This window comes from Rhincodon typus, chromosome 5 (genome assembly GCF_021869965.1).
Source record: "Rhincodon typus isolate 14 chromosome 5, sRhiTyp1.1, whole genome shotgun sequence".
NCBI lineage: Eukaryota > Metazoa > Chordata > Chondrichthyes > Orectolobiformes > Rhincodontidae > Rhincodon > Rhincodon typus.
Window position 1 is genome coordinate 14,147,100 of NC_063336.1, and position 17,228 is coordinate 14,164,327.

The window sequence follows — 17,228 nt, forward strand, 5'->3', positions numbered from 1 at the left end:
TACAAGTCTGTGAATGCAGAGGGTGGTATTGGTGAGTTACAGGTGCAGATTGCCACATGGAAGTATAATTTTATGCCGGTAACAGAGGCCTGGTTCAAACAGGTGTAGGACTTAATGTTAAATATTCATGAAACAAGGTGTTCAGAAAGATACAAAAGGACGAAAAAGAAGAGTTGAATTATTGACTAAAGAGAACATTGCAATGCTCTAGGCCAAAACTGAGGGTGGGGTTAAAGTGTTGAGGACAAAATCGAATTAGCAGGAGGTGAGGGACACAAAAGGTGCAATTATATTGCTCAGCATTGTCTATAAGCAACTAACAACTGGAAAGGGTGAGGACGGGATAATTCATCAGGAAATTACAGAGCAGTGCAAATATTATAATGTAGTTATAACAAGATATTTTAATTATCAGAATATAGACAGGGATAATAACAGTGAAAAGGACAGAGAAGTGTAAGTTTTCCCAGAATGTGTTCAGGAAAGGATTTGACAGCAGTATGTATCCAATCGAATGAAAAAGGAGGTACTGCTGCACCTGATATTTGAGAATAAAGTGCGCCAAATAGATCAAGTGCCAATGGTGGAACATTTAGGGAACAGTGATCATTTTTATCACAATTTTTAGGGTAACTATGAAAAAGGATAAAGAACAATCCAGAATTCCATGAATGACAAAACTGATGGAAAGTAAGATAAAGAAGAAAAATTTTTCTTAAGAACAATTGGAAGCTAAGAGCCAGAGAATGATCCACAGAGCAGGAAATCTTGCTCTTTTTCTGGTTAACAAGATACCATTGACACATTTAAAGTTACTTGAGTTCCCAAACATTTTGAGATCACTGACCTTTTTAGCACTGCTGTTTCTAAAGTTAGTCTGAGATGCTTCAGGTAAGAGAAAGAATTATTAAGCAATGATACACTTTTGTATGTGCCAGTTTTGTACATTTCAGTCTTAACAAGTGTTTAGAAAGAAAACAGATAGTCGTTCAGATAAGAGGTTAAAATCCTTGGGCGTTCCAAACCTATCTATATTAAAACCGAACGATAAGGAGATTGCTGCTGATATAGCTCACTGGGTATTAAATGGAAGATTAAGTGGATCACGCACATCAGACTCAGTCAAAATTATGGGATCAGTTCAAATCTAATAAATGATGAACACTCTAAATCATTGTTGAAATTATGCGTTGTTGATCTTTTCAACTCAACAGACTAGATAAGGAAGAATTACTAACTTGCATATGTATATATACATATATATATGTATATATATGTATGTATACATACACACATATAAATTAAGAAAACACATTACATCAAGTCCCAAATTGCTTTATTGGGAACAAAGGACTTAATGAAGTGTAGTAACAGCAGCAATTTGCTTTCAAAAACAACAATTCAATTGTAAGCAGATTATTTTTTTAATTTGGTGCTGTTATTTAAAAGGATAAATATTGGCCATGCCCTCACAACTCTTCTGTATCATTTGATCTGTTATATTGAGCGAAGAGAAAAAAGTGAGGGTCAAGGCACCACAGTCCCACTATATCAATAGAGAGAAATGACTGCTGGTGGTTTAAGCTGACGGTTACCATACCTCAGATGAGGGGATAGGTTAAGAAGGTGGGCCTCAGCTGGTGCAGGAATTGAACCCATGCTGTTGGCATCATTCTGCATTGCAAGTCAGCCATCCAGCCATCCTCCAAGAGATCCAACATGAATCATGGCAATTCTGACAGTGAAGCACTCCCTTAACTTAATAGCGGTGTACAAAATGATCAGAGGTATAGATAGACTGGACAGCCAGAGACTTTTTCCTAGGGTGGAGATAGCTATTACGAGGGGGCATAGTTTTAAAGTGAGTGGAGGTAGATATAGGGGAGACGTCAGAGGTAGGTCCTTTACACAGGGAGTGGTAGGGGTGTGGAATGCATTGCCGGAGAGGGTAGTAGAGTCAGCCTCATGAGGGGCATTTAAGTGGCTATTAGACAGGCATATAGATGATAGTATAAGGTAGGGGTGGAGGTTAGATAGACCTTAGGTTTAGGGTAAAAGTACGGCACAACATCGATTACAATGTATGTCTCTAGAGTGAATCCTACATTTTAACCCCAAGACGGAGTGCTAACAAATGAATCATATTTTCATTAATCCTAATATTAAACAATGAAATGGAACCTTCAGCTATTTCCCATGCTAGATGTTCATTTCAAAGTGGGATCCTCCATTAACAGGAGACATCTGGCATACTTTTCCTGACAACATGTGATCTTATTGAAACATTTGATCTAGTTTTGAAGGAGCTAGATGTTGGTTCATTTTTTGATTGCTGATTCAGAAGCTCTACACCCAATCCAACCATTTGTGCTGAAACATTGCATTGGATATAATGCAAGAAATTCACATTTCCACAGAACATGGCTAGCCTCTGAGAACCTTGTCCAGAAGGTCCATTGATAAGACAATTTTAAAGTCCAAGGACAGAATTATCACAAATTATTGGCCTGGTGATCATTTATATTGCTTGTATTTGTTTTTGAGTTGTAATGAAAGTTGTTCATACGTAATAATATTACTTTTAGAGTTTAGATTTTAAAGTCATGACATATCAGCAGCAGTTACTTTGAATAATTTTTTAAAAAATAATTGTGATAAGCCGTCTTTCCAAGACAATGATCTAATCAAGCAGCATAACTTGTTCTTATGCACCTACCACTCTTCTAACAACAGAAAAGACAAAAGTAGATGGTGAGTTTTAGAAGATATTCGGAAGGAAAATCAAATGTTTGGCTAAAGAGATTAACTTTCAAGAATATCTTAGTGGAGGAGAAGGGTTAATGTTGAATATGCTTCAAGAGAGCATTGCTGGGCATAGGACTGTTGGTCTGAACCACCAACAATGTGGAGAAGAGGAGAGAACAGAGACAGAGGAATGTGGAATTTCCAGGAAGTTTTTAGACTACATGAGGTTACAAGAGGACATTGGCAGGTTTATTATGCCATTCTTGATTTGGATTGAAGCCAGGTTTGCAATTGTGCCTCTTATCTGTGATTGACCAGGAGCCAGATCCTGTCCTGCCACAACAAGAAAGGTTATGAAATAATTTTATGCCAAGTTGTTACAAAATGGCAGTAAATGATTCAGAGTAAAACTGAAACAAAAAAAGTGACAATGACACTAAATCTGATGATGTTTAAAATGTTTCTTGTGTACCAATTACAATCAAGTTGGAACAGCTTAAAACAAAGTTAAAGTTGGATTTTCCCCAATCTCATGGAAATGGAGTTGGAGACAGGGCTTGGCAGGAACTAGATAAATAAGAGGAACCTCATCAAGACCATTCCCCATTGCATTCTTCCCTCTTGGCTCTTTTTAAGGGACATGCTGTGATATATATCGGAAAGTGTTAGAAAAACTCAGCAATTCTGGCAGCATCTGTGGACAGAGAAAAACAAAGTTGTAGTGATTGTAAAGAGGTCAGCCAGGTGGCCCTCATAGTATATGTATTCCCTGATTGGGGCTGTTAATCTGGTCCAATTAGGGAGCCCTGGCTGATAATATCAACAGGAGTGTCAGAGATTATGTTTACTCTGAGAGCTGGCTCAGAGGGAACTGGATCACTGTCAAGACCCTCCACGTGTAAATAAAGGGTGACTTGGTGACAGTATACTGGCCTCTGTGGAGTTATTTCAAGAGTGACTCTTCCAAACGCAATGATTTGTTTAGAACTGAGAACTGGTTCAGCAGCCTGATCTGCAAAGATGGCTAGGAAATAGTACAACTAAGTTCCAGCCAAGGGTCATTTTAGCCAGCATGGTATTTTACTGATGATGGATATTGTGCAGAGACACAGGCTGAATCAAGCTGGCCTCCCTGTTTTAACAAAAACTCCAGCAGTATGTGGCGATGCTGAGGGAGGGCACTAAGTAAGGACACTAAGTAGTTCATCATGGTGTAATCAGCATATGACAATGGTGAGAAAAGGTAGATGGAGCCACTGAATGCTCTCTCGCTGGGGGAAAGACAACGTGTCTCTGGAGGACAGAGGGTAGATGGGAAGGGATAGCAGTCAGTCGAAGGAAATGCTTAGCCAATGTAACCTGTATGGTTGCTCCATCTACATCTTGGAAATAGTTTATCCTTAATTTCCCTCCCTATTTGAAGTGGCCTATAGAAGGCAGAATCCCTGCTTCCTGATCTTTGAGTTGTCAAGTGTGTTCAAATCTCGTTACATTTCTGGCACAATCAACAAGGTTCCACAGCACAGGCATGGAGTCAGGGCCAAAGAGGCCAAGATGGAAGGAGTTGAAACTGGTAATGTCTGTAAGGGAGGCTGAAGCTGCTCTGGGATCACTGTAGACTCTGGTGCTGGCAGAGAGAGACTCTGACCTTCAGACCAAACCTGGCAGACACTCCCCATGTGCTTTCCTTCGATCCTGTGGAGGTGGGATATTCTATTTGCTGCTGCATGGGAAGCTGAATAGACTCGATGGAAGAGCAGAAACACCCAATGATCCCATGATTGAAGCCTGGTTCTAGGATGCACGGCATGCAGGGGCCTCAGCGCTCATGAGTAGGCGGTGTTCAAGATGAATGTCTGTGCAGGAAAATCCAGTGAAATACCAGGAAGAAATAACGGTGTTTAAAGAAGTCCACAGCAGAAGTTTGAGGCACTGACAAGGGTCGTTGGGGGAACTACAGGAACCTGTCACAGCTACAGCAGAGGTTAAACGAGTACAAGCAATCTGAAGGGGAGGACCTGGTTTTCATATCTCTGGATCTGGTGAAGTTGGTCAATCGTGTTGTCCTCCTGAATCCCATTTTCAGATCAACCAGAGTCAGGATACTGAAGAACGGCCAGCAAAAGCAGTGAAGCATGGAAGCATCCACATAGAGTAAAGGCAGCTTACTGGTGACAAACCTCCATCACCTTTCTTTAAATCATATCATCCAGATCATGGGGAAAGGTTGGACTCCTAAACACAGGAAAGAGTCTATAATCAGGGAGGTGATTGTTGTCACAGATAAGAAAGTATGCCTTAGGCTGATGAAGCAGGCAAAACAGATTTCTGCCCAGCAATTGGTGATCTGATCCTTGCTGTCTCATCTCCATGGTAACCCAAAGGGATGCTCTAAAGAGGTGTTGGAATTGAATATTCAAAAAGACACTGCCCTCAGCAACCAAGACCACTGCTGTTAAGCACAGAGACCCTACACAGTGTAACAGTTTTCTCTTCTCACCAGACGTTAAATTAGTGGCCTCCTATGGAGAGTTAGGCCCAGTGTTGGGGAATAGTTAAGGTTCCTCCAGGAAGAAGTGGCTCAGTCATACAATCATAGAGTCCTACAGCATGAAGACAGGCCCTTTGGCCCAAACAGGTCCATGCCAACAAAAATGCCCATCCACGCTAACCACATTTCCCTGTACTTGGCCCATATCCTTCTAAACATTTCCTATCCATGTATTCATCCATATGCCTTTTAAATGTTGTTAATGTACCTGCCTCAACCACTTCCACTGGCACATCATTCCATATGCATACCACCCTCAGGTTCCCATGTATTCTTTCCCCCTTACCTTAAACCAATGCCCTCTCGTCCTTGATTCCCCAACCCTGGGAAAAAGACTGAGTGCATTTACCCTATCCATGCCTTCATGATCTTATATACCTCTATAAGATCCCCCCTCAGTCTCCTATGCTGTAAGGAAAAAGGTCCTAGCTTGCTCAACCTCTCCCTATAACTCAGTCCCTTGAGTCCTGGCAACATCCTGTTATAAATTTCTTCTGCGCTCTTTCCAGTTTAATAACATCCTTCCTATAACAAGGTGACCAAAGCTGAACATAATACACTGAGTGCGGCCTTACAAATGTCTTGTACAACTGGAACATAACTTCTCAACTTCTGTACCCTGTCTGATGAAGGCCAGTGTGCCCAAAACCTTCTTCACTGCCCTGTCTACCTGTGATTCCACTTTCAAGGAACCGTGCACCTGAACTCTAAGGTCCCTCTGTTATACTTCAATCCTTAAGGCCCTACCATTCACCATGAAAATCATACCTTGATTTCATTTTCTAAAATGCAACACTTCACACTTATCTATATTAAACTCCATTAACATTTCTTGGCCCACTTCCCCAGCTGGTTTAAGATCCTGCTGCAATTTCTGATAACCTTCCTCACTGACCACAATACTGCCTATTTTAGTGTAATCTGCAAACTCACTATTCATGCTTTGTACATTCTCATCCAAATCATTGATATAGATAACAAACAGCAATGGGCCCAGCACCAATCCCTGAGGCACACCACTAGTCACAGGACTCCACTCTGCCAAACATCCTTCCCAATTACTCTCTGCTTCCTACCATCAAGCTAATTATGTATCCAATTTGCCAGCTCTCTCTGGATTCCATGCGGTCTAACCTTCCAGAGCAGCCTACCATGTAGAGCCTTATCAAAGGCCTTACTGAAATCTATATAGACTACATCTACCGCCCTGCCCTCATCAACCTTCCTGGTCACTTCATCAACGAACTCTAACAAATTTGTGAGGCTCCCATGCTCAAAGCCATACTGACTACATCTAATGAAACCCTGTCTTTCCAAATACATGTATATGTTATCCCTCAGAATCTTCTCAAGAAACTTACTGACCACAGATGTTAAGCTCACTGGTCTAATGTTTCCAGGTTTTTCTTTGCAGCCCTTCTTGAATAAGAGCACAACATTCACTACCCTCCAGTCTTTCGGGATCTCTCCTGCGGCTAGCGATGATGCAAGTATATCAGCCAGGGTGCCCACAATTTCTTCTCTAGCCTTTTGCAGTGTTCCTGGAAGTATCTGGTCAGGACCAGGAGATTTATCCACCTTCATACATTCCAATACTTCCAACACCTCCTCTACTCTTATATGGACTGTCCCCAAGATATTGCTACTAACTTCCCCAAGTTCCCAAGTCTTCATGTGTTTCCCCACGGTAAACACAGAGGAGAAATATTCATTGAGGACCTCGCCCATCTTCTGCGGTTCCATACATACATGTCCACTTTGGTCCTTGAGGGGTTCTATTCTCTCTCTAGTTATTCTTTTCCCTTTAACATGCTTGTCCCTTTAACATGCTTGAAGTCTTATGTAGAACAGTAGAGATTTTCCCTAAAGTGAGTGTGAAATTTGATAAAGTGAAAGTATTGTAGTTAATTGACATAAGACTAAACGTGTCAACCATTATTCATCAGCTATGGTTACTCAGTTAAAGAGCTGGTGCAGACCTGATGGGCTGAAGGCCTCTTTCTTCTTTCTAACTAAAGATGTCCACCATGTAAAGAATCCTTACCACCACATTTCACTCCATTACTGAGAGGTGGTCTGGGTCTACCAGCTGACGTCTTAGGAGCGAGTTGTTAAGTCAGTACACCTCCTCCATAGTCCTTGTGAGCAAGAAAGGTGGAAAACTGAAGATCTGGGTCAATTATTGGGCATTCAAGACAAAGATTCATCACAGTGTTTAGCCTCTACCTTGGACTGAGGAAGCATCGCCAAGTTCTCAAAAGATACAAAGTAATTCTGCAGATTCAATTTGGCCGATGGTTGTGACCAGTTACTCATTACTGAACAAGGCAGTGAAAAGATAGCAATCCAAACACTTTATGAATAGACAGGAATGCTGTTTGGACTCTAATGCTTGTGCCACTTTTACATGTTATGATACGGTTTTTGATGATATTAGTTTCCAGTTTCTCCTTGGCATACCTGGTGACATACTCATCTCAGTTATACAGTCGAGGTGATGCTTGCGAGACTAGACATTGTCCGACCCATCTTGTTGTTGTTTAATTTGAAAGTCAAACCAGAGAAGTGCCACCTTCTCCAGACAAAAGTGTGATACCTTGGGCTCCATGGAAAGCATTGCTTCTGACGATGAGAAAATTTGAGCAGTAGAGAAGTGGCTGTGGCCTAAGATGGGGAGTGACCTGCGTGGGATGCTTAGTCTGGCTGGTTACTGTGCATAGTAGATGTTCTATTTCATGATTCGCCAATGAATTGAAATGCTAAAAGAGGGATTAGAAAATGACCTACTTCATGGAACATCGTAAGGAGTTGGACCCCTTCATGCAGAAGCCTGTCTCATCACCTGTCCTTGGCTAGCCAGATTTCCAGTTCCCTCTCAAGCTAATACCAATTTCCTTGGTCTGGGAGTACTGACATTACAGGTTCAAGGCAGAAGGGAATGGTTATCACTTAGGCCAGTTGGAGTTTCAAGCCAACCGACAGGAATATAGAGAATTATTCCAGCATGACACTTGAACTGCCAGCTTTGAGGTGGGCTGTTTCCCAAAAGCTCAGGGACATTTTTATTGGTGTAGAGTTTGTACAACCACAACTCACCGAGCTCCTTTCAAATGTTTGCCAAGCTGGGAGTGACAGAAACTCAGTGGCCTGTTCGACCTGCCCAGTTTTGATTCTAGATCCCGTACAAAATATAAGGCTAATGCCCCTAGTTGGAAGAGTGACCACAGGAGGGAGCCCACCCCTGTCCAGCTGGAAGGGGCAGTGGATCGTGCTCATGCCCATGCCCCATGTCAAAGACAGCATTCTGAGCCGGATTCCCTCTGACAATCAGCCTAAGATTCAGCAGAATGTCTCTGATAGGCTTATGAATGAGATCGAAGCCAGGTCCAGGCAGGTGGAGCTACGTCTGGTTTCACCTTTGCCATCTATCTCAGAAGAGGACCTCAGACAGTTTCAGCCGATTGATGTAGGTGTCAGTCGACTGAACCATTAACAGAAGGCCCAACATCCACTAACCCAGCACCAGGTGATGAGGGAATTCAAACTGACATGGACACTGTTGAGGTGCTGGAAGAGGATCAGGGAGGATTGTCCTCTAGCAGCTGGTTCATGACAAGGAGGGAGAGCTGAAGTAATTCATCTTTCCCAACAGCTTCAATTGTCAAATATTGGCAGCAGTTCATGATCAAACAGGACACCAAGCAATGGAAAAGATGACTACCCTGAGCAGAGAGCGGAGTTACTGGTCAGCAGTAGCCACGGATATTGATGATTACAGTCAAAATTTTGAGACATGTACCTTGGCCAAAACAGGGAAGCAACTTTGCTTCTGGCAAGAGACATCCAAAGGTCCTCATGATGGTTTTTACAGTCCATGACCCCAGTAGTTATGGGACTGAGAATGTTCTTATGCTTACGAATACCTTCAAGACTCATACAGACCATTCTCATCCATGGCCAAAAGGCCTCAGCTACAGCCAAGGAGTCAGTGGATGGTTGGTTTGTGTGTTTTAGTGTTCCAGGTCAGATTCAAGAGTTTTGCAAGGTGTATGCCTCTGCCAAGGGCAATTCTATCCCCTATCATTCGGAGGGATATGAGGTTTGTTTCTCTCTCCATAGATGCCGCCAGATCTGCTGAGTGTTCCCAGCATTCTTTGTTTGCATTTCGCATATTTTCCTTTTGCCAACTTGTCTCATTGTTACTTTTTCCCTATACGCCATCATCCCTTTTATCATACCGTTGTATCTGTCCTCCTCCCATAATTCCTTTCTGTTGTCTGCCTTCTCTCTTCTGTGTTTGCTTTGAAAGTTGTTCCAAACTGAAACTATTGCCCCTGCACAAACTCCACCTGAACTGTTGTACCAGTGTTTTCTGTTTTTTATAATCTCGCTTTATTTAATCATTATTTGCTTAAAACAGTTTAGAGGAAAGGTCTAGGTCTTAGTTAAAAAGTAATCTGGCCACGTTACTGTGTTGTGAATTTTTCCTTTGAGCAAAGGCAAAATAGTTCATGATGATAGCTGCTGGAGAGTTATACAATCTCTGATAATGTCATGTTAACTGCCATAGTGATATAAAAATGGTCAAAGATAGTTCAAGTGAGATAAGATATTTCCCATTTTTACTGCTATTATCTTTAATACCTTGCTTATCACTAAGTTGCTGACTCTGCCATTTCCATCTTTGAACCTTCCTGTTTAATCTGGCCTCCTTTCTATCACCCATCACTTTCCCCTCTCCCTTTTCTATTTCCCTTATTTATTCTAAGGATTCTTAAAAATTCATTCATGGGATGAGGTCATCATTTATTGCCAGCATTTATTGCCCGTCCCAAATTGCCCAGAAAGCAGTTAAGAGTCAGTCACATTACTGTGCATGTGGAGTCTCATGTAGGCCAGACCAGGTAAGGATGGCAGTTTCCTTCCCTAAAGGACATTACTGAACCAGATGAGGACTGTTGGGAAGGCAGACATTCATTGGCTAATCATCTAATTGAAAGGTGGAACATGCTTGTGTGGGGGCAAATGGCCTACTCCTTTGTTCTTTCCTCTGTACCTTAGACAAAGGGATTATACAATTAATGAGAGAGAAGAAGTGATTTGTTTGGCACAGTGGCTCAGTGGTTAACACTGCTGCCTCACAGCACCAGGGACCTGAGTTCGATTCCACTCTTCAGTGACTGTCTGTGTGGAGTTTGCACGTTCTCCCTGTGTCTGCGTGGGTTTCCTCCAGGTGCTCCAGTTTCCTCCTACAAGTCCAAAGATGTGCAGGTTAGGTGGGTTGGCCATACTAAGTTTCCCATAGTGCTCAGGGATGTGTAGGCTAGGTAGATTAGCCATGGGAAACGTGGGGTTACAGGGATAGGGTAGTGGGGGCGATCCTGGGTAGGATACTATTCGGAGGGTCAGTGTGGACTTGGTGGGCCACATGGCCTGCTTCCACTGTAGGGATTCTATGAAGGAAGAGGGAAAGATTAAGACTGATAGCTCAGTCAAAGAGGTAGTACAATCACAATGGGCCAAATAAAGGCCTGTTATATATTATTCTATGATTTTCCTGAGGGTTTGGGGCTGATAGTTTCTATCAGCTGGAAGTTATGAAGTCACCTTTAGGTGCACTAGTCCAATTAAAATTGATTAAAGGCATGCTGGAAGGCCCTCTTTCCCAAATGTGTTCAGCGACAACAACAGAGTGTGGAAAGCTACTTTCTGGTCTATCCTTCATTTTTGGGTGATATGACAGCTGCTGTGGCTCTGAAATGCCAGATTGCGAACTGAAGCTGACACCTAGTTTCACAATGGGGCAGGAGGTATTGTCAAACCTCATTGTGCTGTGCCCTGGTCTATGTAGTAAATTCATGTTTTTTGACCCTGGATACAGCAGTAGGAGTCTGTAATTGATCAGATTTGGAATCATTTGATCAGTCAACCTCATTTCCACCTGCACAGCTTCAGATAAGGTAAGATTGTAATCTGAACCAAAGATAGGCACAATAAGGAACATATCAAAGTCTAGAAGCATCATTGAGGCAGTGAAACACCTCACATATCTGTCCTACATACAGGTCCCTATCAATAATAAGCCCTAAAGTTGATATTGTGTATTTTGCAATATTTTTAAATTCAATGTGGTTATTGCCATGGTCAGAGTCTGCAGTGTTAATTACGCTGTAATGTAATCTTTCAAACATGCTGATCCTTGTCTGTTTTCCTTCACAGATCAAACCCAGTGTTGGTGGAATTGAAGTCCTTGAATGCACAGCCACAGTTCCTCAGCTACACTGTCCATCCCAGGTATGACCAGACCGGTGGTATCTGCTGCTGTCTAACTAGAGAAGTCAACATACACTATCAAACATTCCTCCCATGTTCAACACCACCACATCTTTACTGCATTGCAGTGCTTCATTAACTCACTCTCTCTGTCCATTCCTGTAGGAGAGACCTTACCTCTTCACTTACCAAAACAGGGACTACGGAAACAGCCAGAATATGGAGGACAGGGGGCCAAGTCAGCAGGTAAACTATCTCACATGTGAGTGAATTCCATCTTCATTATATGCATCTTCATCATTTCCTCCCTTGTTTGGATTCTTTCATCTTCCTGATGGTCCATCTCCTTCACAATTTGGACCTCTCCAAAGTGCAAACTCTCATTTAACCTTTTTTACTTTGTTTCTAACTTATTTTCTTTCGATTTTTGCCATTAAGACTGCTCCACAGCTGACGATGAATCTTTCAGAAGTGACCTTTCACCAAATAGCCCTGAATCAATTTCATTCAAATGAAGGAATCTGGACCTGCTATCCACTTCCAGCACTTTCTGCTCATACTTTAATAACTTAAATACATTCAAGAAAATTACTGGCAGCAACAGTAACCTTTGAATAAATTTCTTACTTTCAAACAGAGTTCTGGCAGCAAACTGACTTGTACAGAAAGGGACCCCTCTGATGCTATTCCAGTCTCAGGTACAGTAAAGATACATGCTATTCATAATTTTAAAAAGTTTTTTTTTTTTGGATCTTGCCCTTGAACCAAATGCCTTGCTAGGCCGTTTTAGAGAGCAAATAAGCATCATCCCACATTGCTGTGCGTCTGGAGTGTTAGGACAACCGATCTCTAAAGGGCATTAGTGAACCAGATGTGTCTTTAAAACAATCTGTAGTAATTGTTAAGTTAGCTTTGTATTGCAGACTTATGTATTGAATTTCTACCAATTGCCGTGCTGAGATTTGAACCCATGGCCCTCAGAATACTGCCCTAAGCCGCTGTTAAGTATATTTCCACTATGCCACCACCTTTCCTCACTAAACCTGCTCCTGCCAATCCAGTCAGATTCAGCCTCTGACCATTCATCAACTTACAAGTAACAGCTTTGCAAGAAATATTGGCTCCAGTACAGTGAGCCAAGTGCAAATTCATACTGTTCTGAAGGAAGAAAGTATCTACACCAACCCTCTTCATCCCACTCATTGCCTCACTTCAAGAGTTCACTTTTATAGTTGTAGACGGCAAATGTCAACTTCCCAAAGAATGTTTCTCGTTTACTCTTGCAGGCATTATTGCAATTGATCTCTAGGCCAGGGGCTGTGACAATGAGGCTCAACCCTCGCTCACAGTAACATAGAAACAGATGGAGGCCATTCAGCCCCATGATCCTGTTCCCCCATTCAACAAGAGCATGACTGATCTGTACTCCACTTACCCACATTGGAACTGTATCCTTAAAAATTTTGCCTACCAAAAATATACCCAGCTCAGTTCTGAAAATGACGGTTGGCCACCTCCCGTTGTCCATACCTAGCCTTGAAATATTGATGTTTTGTCGACCTAAAGGCTTTTACTACCCTTTATTTGAAGGAGTGCTTCCTGTGTCACCCTTGAATAGTCTAGCCCTAATTTTAAGGTTGTACCTCTTTGTTACAGGCAACTCCACCAGCAATAGGCTTTCTCTGTCTTAACCTATCGTATACTTTAATCATGTTAAACACTTCAGTCAGATCAATTAAAACTTCTTTAGTAAAGGGAAATACAAGTTAATTTTTAAAAAGTCAAGTGTGTGCAACCTGTCTTTAGCGGCAGTATAATTCTAATGAAAACCAATACGAAATTCCACTTCCAAAAACCGTTCCTGAGGGACATTCCCATTAGTTTCCAGTCCACGCAACCTCTGCTGTAGAGTTAACTGTTGTCTGTTGCCAGACCCATGCTAATCTGATCCTGCCTGGCAATTCTTTGAGAACTCTTTTCCCATGTGATGTTAATAGCCTCTGTATGTTTTACAAAATATGAACAAATGTGAACAAAATAACTGGAACATTTCCCTCATCAAATGGTTTGATTTGTGGGTGCTAGCAACAGCACCATCAGGAGTTCGTTCAGATTGGGAATGTGTAGGAATTGGTTCCGATTAGTTGTTGCACTGAGGCTAAAGCTCAACGATAGTTATTTAAAAACCTCATTGTGCCAGTTTGACAAATTCAGATCCAGTCCACAGTTGAACCAAAGTCATTTTTTTATCAATTTTCTCTGCTGCATAGCGATTCTGGAGTTTGAGGGTGCTAGAAGCAGCATTGGCCATAATGATGTGATAGATGTTCATTAACATGTTCTTCCAGTAAACAAACAGGCATGGTCTTTCTGGTACACATTTGTTAATCTCCAGTGGAGTGCAGTGGAAGGGTAACAGATTAGACTAGGGCCTTGGCATAATTCAGAGCTTCTGCCAAGTTTTGCTCTGTTGGTCTCAGAAGAAAGTACTGCTAACAAGGCAGGGAAGAAATGGGTTAACATGTTAAAATGCTGGATGGATGGCATTGGCTTTTGTGCATAATTATCCCTCTCATTTGCTACAAGGATGATGGCTTTAATGTCTCTTATGTTCTGTCATTTCTCCACAAGTCCACAAGCTTAGACCAGCCGACATAAAGGTGATTGCTGCCCTCGGAGATTCCATCACGGTGAGTCTGCTTGGCATTGCTTTGAATTTTGTTTCACCTTCCAGAGGAAAGGAAGCATCTTCCCACCTCCCCTCCCTTTGCAGGGCTGTCGTGGAATGCTTCACAGTGACCTGCTTTTGGTGGCCACAAATGCAACGAAGCATCCCTCACTCCTGCCAGCCTGAAACCAGCAGCCATCCATCAAAGGTTTAGAGGATTTCCTGATGCTTATAGAATCAAAGAGTCATATAGCGTGAAACAGAACCTTTGGTCCAAATAGTCCATGCTAATAAAGTTTCTCAAACTAAGCCAGTCCCATTAGCCTGCTTTTAACCCATATGCCTCTAAACCTTTCATACTCATGTATCCATCAAAATGTCTTTTAAATGTTGTAATTGTACCTGCATCCATCTCTGCCTCTGGCAGTTCATTCTACAGACAAATGACTGTCAGTGTAAAAACATTGCCCCTCATGTCCTTTCTAAATCTTTCTCCTCTCACCTTAAAAATTTGCCCCCTAGTTTTGAACTGCCCCGCCTTAGGGAAAAACTATTCACCTTATCTATGCTCCTTATGATTTTATAAGTCTCTGTAAGGTCACCTGTCAAGCTCCCATGCTTCAGTGAAAAAGGTTCCAGCCTTTCCAGCCTCTCCTTATAACTCAAACCTCCATTCCCAGCAACATCCTAGTAAATCTTCTCTGAAACTTCTTCAGTTCAGTAATACCCTTCCAATAGCAGGCGGCCAGAACTGCAGACAGTACTCCAGAAGAGGCCTCACCAATGTCTTGCTCAACCTCAACATGACGTTCGAACTCGTATAGTCAAGGTCTGAGCAATGAAGGCAAGCATGTTAATGCCTTCTTAACCATCCTGTCTATATGTGATGCAAATTTCAAAGCATTATGTACCTGAACCCCTAGGTCTTTCTACACAACACTATAGAGGGCCCTGCCATTAATTGTATAAGTCCTGCCCTTGTTTGTTTTACAAAAATGCCTCGCAATACCTTGCAGTTATCCAGAACCGGAGAACTGTAATAGTTAAATGTGCTCATTTCCTATCCCTACTTGAACAACAAACATTGAGAACAATGCCCATTTTAAATATTAAGTCTCATTTCATTTTTCAATCTTTCAATCCCTTTCTCCCTCTTGTGCTTATCCAATTCCCCCTAATGAGATTCTGTTATTTCTTTCAACCATCCATGAACTGATGAATAAATACAGATAAAAATATCAGCACTAAAAATGCTGTTGACCACCTGGGAGGAAATTACAGTTTTCATTCAAAGTTGATACACTTTAAAGTTGTTCAGTTCCTTACCATTCTACAGGAAATGTTAGAAACATTGAAGATAGGAGCAGGAGCAGGCCATTCAACCCCTAGAGCCTGCTCTGCCATTTAATATAATCATGGTTGATCATTGCGATTAATATCCTAATCCCAATATCTCTGGATTGTTTTAACCACAAGAGCTATATCTACCTCCTTCTTGACAACACAATGTTTTGGTCGCGATCATTTTCTGTGGTAGAGAATTCCACAGGCTCACCACTCTCTAAGTGAAGAAATTTCTCCTCATCTCAGTCCTATCGGGTTTGCCCCTTATCCTTAAACTATAAACCCTGGTTCTGGACTCCCCCAGTTAAAATCGATGCCAGCCACTTTTTCTTCATTGAGTGGAAGTTGATGTAGTTCATTTAGTCTCTCAAATCTGCTCTGCCATTCAATAAGATCAGGCTGATCTCCTACATCAACCTCACTTTCCCACCCATTCCAGTATCACTCAATCCTCCCTAATGGTCAAAAATCTATCGCTCTCAGCCTTGACCATGTTCAATGGTAGAGCAATCATATTTCTCTAGGATAGAGATTCGCAGGTCCTGAGTGAAGCAATTTCACCTCATCTCATTCCAAATGATGCTTATCCTGAGACTTTGCCCCTCGGTTCTGGATACTCCAACTACAGGAAACTGCGTCTCAGCATTTACTCTGTGTAGCCCTCCAAAAATTGTGCATGAACATTGGAAACTGGGGGACTACTTGTTAGTGCCAGAGTGGCATACAAGGCTATGGGCAAGTACCGGAATTTAATTAGCTTTATTGTCACATCTACTCAAATGAGTACAGCGAAAAATTTGTAAGTCGCAATTTACTACACCATCTTAGGTATAAATGTATCCAGGTACAGCTTCTTCAGTTACAAGATTGGTTACAGTGTAACAATGTCACCAACATATGGTGCCATTTTAGGTACAGAGTACCTAGGTGCAATCCTCAGTTGCAGAATAGAGAAACGAAGAAAAAGAAGTTACATTACTGCTATATACAGGATAACCATAGGTCAGAAAAACATGAAGCAAAGTTAAAAAGACCAACATCACAGTCACTCTCTCCTAAGGCTATCTGCAGCAGACCAGCACAGGGCGCCTCCACATGGACTGACCACTGTCCACTGCCATGCTCCACGCTGGGCCCCTGCTGCCATGCTACACACCAGGCCACTGGTCAATGGCACCCCTGCTTTGGGTTGCCGACCACCGACCCCACTTTGGAGGCTGGGAATCGGTGGCTGGGGCAGGGTGTCTGAGGCCAAGGGAAAGGAGAGAAAGGAGGAAAAGAATGGGAAAGAAAAATGGGATTAGAACAGTTAACTGGATGTTTTTGACTGGCGTGGACGTGATGGGCCAAAGGGCCTTCTCTATGCTCTAGATCTTGATGACTCTAATGATATATGAAGGGTCTGTCGTGAGCTTCTCTTATGATTTCTCTCATAGCCTGTTGAGTTTGGTGTTGGACAATGGCTAGCGAGAAGTCCCCTTGCTGCCATTTCTGTTTTGCTTTCCTGGCGAGATGCCCGAAAAGAAGGATTCAATCGGGACCAAAGTTGAATCAGAGATAGTAGGAACTGCAGATGCTGGAGAATCCGAGACAACAAGGTGCAGGGCTGGATGAACACAGCAGGCCAAGCAGCATCATAGGAGCAGA

The 17,228-nt window shown here is 42.2% G+C and overlaps 1 protein-coding gene across 1 annotated transcript in view; it reads left to right on the forward strand.

Annotated features, from left to right (window-relative positions):
• Window positions 1-17,228, forward strand: part of plb1 (phospholipase B1) — a 197,092-nt gene that overhangs the window by 34,473 nt on the left and 145,391 nt on the right. Inside the window, exons 15-18 of the mRNA XM_048596672.1 lie at window positions 11,516-11,590; window positions 11,735-11,815; window positions 12,207-12,267; window positions 14,201-14,259. Of these exons, the coding sequence (XP_048452629.1) occupies window positions 11,516-11,590; window positions 11,735-11,815; window positions 12,207-12,267; window positions 14,201-14,259 (276 nt within the window). The remainder of the gene's footprint in view (window positions 1-11,515; window positions 11,591-11,734; window positions 11,816-12,206; window positions 12,268-14,200; window positions 14,260-17,228) is intronic.